This window comes from Musa acuminata, chromosome BXJ3-3 (genome assembly GCF_036884655.1).
Source record: "Musa acuminata AAA Group cultivar baxijiao chromosome BXJ3-3, Cavendish_Baxijiao_AAA, whole genome shotgun sequence".
NCBI classification, from domain to species: domain Eukaryota; kingdom Viridiplantae; phylum Streptophyta; class Magnoliopsida; order Zingiberales; family Musaceae; genus Musa; species Musa acuminata.
Genome location: NC_088351.1, coordinates 33,785,941 through 33,790,335, shown reverse-complemented (window position 1 = coordinate 33,790,335; position 4,395 = coordinate 33,785,941). Strand labels below are relative to the sequence as shown.

At 37.1% G+C, this 4,395-nt stretch overlaps 1 protein-coding gene across 1 annotated transcript; it reads right to left on the bottom strand.

Annotated features, from left to right (window-relative positions):
• Positions 1-1,747: 1,747 nt before the first annotated feature.
• LOC135633275 (uncharacterized) lies at positions 1,748-2,465 on the bottom strand. The gene has a single exon (XM_065142573.1). The coding sequence runs from the start codon at positions 2,378-2,380 to the stop codon at positions 1,859-1,861; it is 522 nt and encodes a 173-aa protein (XP_064998645.1). The 5' UTR covers positions 2,381-2,465; the 3' UTR covers positions 1,748-1,858.
• Between the last annotated feature and the right edge of the window lie 1,930 nt (positions 2,466-4,395).

Genomic DNA, 4,395 nt, shown 5'->3' with positions numbered 1-4,395 from the left:
GAACACACAACAACAACTATTATTCTCAGTATATATCTTCTACTGACCATAGACCTGAAAAATAAATATATTGCACTCTTTGAACTAAAGAAATGTGCATTAATTGTAGTCACATGAGAGAGGCTACCAACAAGCAGAAACAAGTTGTTAATGCCAATAAGTGGAAGAAGATAAGAGTGGCTATCAATTGAGCCATGAAAAGTACAGAAACAGCAGAAAGGTTTGGATGTAAAATTATTTGGCAATCTTTTTACCTCTAACACAACAAAAACAATGGAATGAATGTACATGATGAACTAATCAAAGCATTGGGACCCATGCAGCACTGCTGCAGTAGTCACAAGAAGCATAAGAAAGTCAAGTGTCTCTTTCTTTTCTGAGCAGTGCTTTTGAGACCCACAAACACAGAACAAAAAGAAAAAAAAGCCACCCAAAAAAATATTGCTGTGGGATTGATGGGGAATTTAGAATTAGGGTCATCAGGATTCCTTTGGCACAAAGCATTTCCAACATTTTATTCAATGCTTTCATGCTAAGGCAAAAAGAGGAAGAGAAAGTAGACTGAAAGGAAGAAAAATGCAAAGCATCTTCAATTCTTTTTCCTTGATTTTGCTTTTGGAATCCTTTCTTTGTCTACAGTAAACCTGGTTCAGTTAGAACACTTTGAACAAGAAGCACTTGCAAAGTCAAAAGGTGAAATTAACACCAAAAAAATGTCTTGAGCTATGTTTTCTTTGTTTACCATCAAAATAAACATTTTTTTCAAAATTAACTTGAAGCAAGCATCATGGAGATACATTAGCAGGACACACAGATATACGTTAAAATACTAAGATTTGGTGAGGACTTTTCTACAGACTTAAATCACTAAAACCACCAAGAACAAGAAGAAAAATCTTTATTAAACTAATATTTGAGTACTTGAATCCTACTTTCATGGGGAAAAAAATAGATTGTATTAATTATTTTGATGTGAGGAGATGCAGTTTGAAGCCTATCTGAAAATATTCAACAGAAAACAAATTACAGTCATCTACAGAGTACAACAAAAAGCAATTCAAACTCAATACGACATCAGAATTCAAACACAGCCAAGTTTGGACAATTTAATTGCAGAAAATGTTTCACTTGGATGAAACCCACAGCCACAACTCATGTCACACAACTCAGATAAGTAAATAGCATCATATTATAGCACTCTTCAATTCACAAAGTCAGTATTTGCAATTGAATACAGTATATTTTGGAATGAACAAACAAATCAGAAAGAATTAGACTGAAATCTGTAGATCAAAGCAACAAACAAGAAGGAGATCCAACTATCGAAGCAGAGTCCAATCTTATTGGTAAAGGAAATCAAGGACTGACATTGAGTTGCAGCAGAGGTACAGGATTTAACAGCAGAGTTATCATTAGACAATGAATCCCCAAATCAACTATATTCAAAACCAAAATTGGAAGACCAAATCAAGATGAAGACCTGTTTCATCTAGAAATGACTCTCTTCCACCCTTTAGAATCCATGCAACCCAGCAGAGAAAAAAGAGACTATATTACTTCAGCACAAATTCATAATCAAGATTGCATCTTTAAGACTTCTCCGATCTCTGTCCCAAGTCTCTCTTTCCCTTCTATGGCCAAGTGGTAGCAACTACGACAGCTGCTATTGGCCTCTCATCTGATTTTAATTACTCAACAAGCAAGCTCTTTAAACAGAGAAGATGAAATCACTCAAACAATAAATAGGTTATGAGGCAAGAGAAAAAGCACTACTAGAACAGAAACAGCAATCCTGTTATCATTTACAATCGACCCGGAAGACAGGAACAGAGACTATATGTTCACCTCAAGACCTTCATCAAAAACCCATCTTTAGTGGTTGGTCACCACCTCTGGGGCCGGAAAGCCCTTCCCCTTCCTCGCCCGTGCTGCAGTCCGGTGGGGACTCGAAGAGGGAGAGGGAGAGCTGCTTGTGGGCGAGGCCGATGTCGAAGAGGATGACGCCCGAGGAGGGGTCGGAGACGAGGATCTCGCGAACGGGGAGCCAGAGGAAGAGCTCCTCCTGGGAGACGCCGACCAGGGCGCGGAGGCCACCGTAGGTGAGATTGGCCCGGACCACGCTGTCGAAGAGGACCATTCCATCGAACCGGGCGTAGCAGGGGCGGCCGAGCCGGACCTCGAGCTGGCCGGACGGCCGATCCAGGGTGTAGGAATCGACCTCCCGGGGGAGGAGCCCCCCGGGCAGGCCGTAAGCGCGGAGGAGGTCGTGGATGGAACTGGCGGCAGAAGACGACGTGAAGGAGGAGGCAGCGGCGACGGCCCCGAAGGGGAGGAGGAGCGCCGCAAGCCCTAGAAACCCTAGAAGAAGGGAATTGGCCATGGTAGAGAGAGGGGCGAATGATTTGTGTGCGCGCAAGGGCGAAGAAAAGAGCGACCTTTTTCACTGTTTCTACTACTTTCCACAGAAACCAAAGCTTTTATTCCCATTTCTAATTTCGTTTTTAAAGAAAAAAAGGAAATTATAAATTGGAGAAACCGAAACCCCTTTTATTTCTAACAAAAGGAAATTAGTAATTAGAAATTAGAAATCTTCATCAAAAAAATACTCAGATTATAATACAAATTATTTTATGAAATCTCAAAATCTAAAATAAAATCGATAATTAAGATCAGAAGGAATTTAAACTAATTAAAATTAGGTTATTATAATTAAATATTTCACATGAATAATAATACGTGACTCTTTTTTAGAGACATTATGACGAATGGAAATTTGAGACTTTTTTTTGAAAAATCATTCAAAACGAAGCTCATGAAATTTCTAATTGAACTTAATTATGAATTAATGCTTTGTTTAGTTAAACTTAACTAACTAATTTGGTCTTTCACATGAGGAATATTGTTATGATGTTTCCCCTTTTACAATAATAAGCACGTATTTATGACATAAGATTTTATAATAACAATATTTTAATTAAGAATTTAGACTAATTAAATTACTTATACGAAGCAAAGGCTTAATTTAATATGGCTTAATAAAAGTAGAATTATAGCATCTCTCATGCAATAAATGAACCCATACTGCATTAATTGTTCTGATGATTTGAACTCATGTGGAATTGGAATTGGAATTGGGAGCGTTGTCTGCAGAGTCACGATTTTGGAGTGGGGAAGGAAGGAACACAAAACGGATGTGGCAGCAGTCACGTCTGTGCTTGTTGTCATCAGTTTGTCTGCCTCGAAAGCTCAGAGCAACATACAACAACAATAATAATAATAATAATAATAACAATAATTTTATTGCATCGGCTTTTCTTTACTAATGAAACTGATGAAAACAAATTTATTCTGCTCACAAACATCTCGTGCAAACGTAACCCTAAACTCAAGTATAGTCATCCCCTTCCATCCCCCTCATCAGCCGTTATGGTGCTAAAAAAATATCTTAGCTTTGAAAATTTCTCATAAACTATCTAAATTTTAAAAAATTATCATAAAATATATTTTTTTAAATGATTATTTTATTCTTGACCATCATTAGACTTGTCATCTACAACTCTCGCCCGAGGAAGGAAGAGGTGGGAGCCGTTGTCATCACTCATGGTCATGCATAAGGATCTACTATACACAATTCTCATCACTATCGCTTGAAGCTCTCGTGGGATGGCTTATTGTTGCTACTCGTAACCCTAAATTCAAGCTTGATCGTTGCCTCCCATCTCACTCATAGCTCTTATTTGCATGGGAAGTCTGATGGGGTCGGTAGGGTTTGCCGACACAATGATGATCCTCATCCTTGCATGAGGGTCATGAGTGAACATAATAATAATAGTACAAAATGATCATTTATAAAAAAAATTTAAGTTTTTTTAAATTCAATCCTATCCTAATATCAAAAATAACTTTTTTACCATCATAAATTTTTTACTTCAAAAAATAAAAAGAGTTTATTTGAGAAAGAGAAGTGTTAAATGACCTCCACTCATTAAGCATTTTTCTACCATTAATGTTGTTAAATGAAGGAAATATTCCATCACCCACACATTGCTCTTTGTTGCTACAAAATATATCTCATATAATTCACTCATGAAGAACAAATACATTGACAAACTCACCAAATTACTCCTTTAGATTCCCATATAAATGAATGCCACTATTTGTTGGTGTAATTTTCTTTTCTCGATAACATATTCAAAAGCGAAGCCAATAATTCCAATATCATAACATAGAGCTCTCATTAATTAGACTAAATTAATTACTGATTACTATTTTCCATAATTTCCATTGTTTTGATCGTACAATCAAAACTTTGAGATTCGTGTAATCAAATGAACCCAACTGAACGGTGCATTCTTCATGTCCATGTAAAGGAATTTACAGGCCAAACCTACACAT

Excerpts from the sequence above, each read along its gene's own strand:
- LOC135633275 (XM_065142573.1), bottom strand. The coding sequence starts at position 2,380 with ATGGCCAATTCCCTTCTTCTAGGGTTTCTAGGGCTTGCGGCGCTCCTC.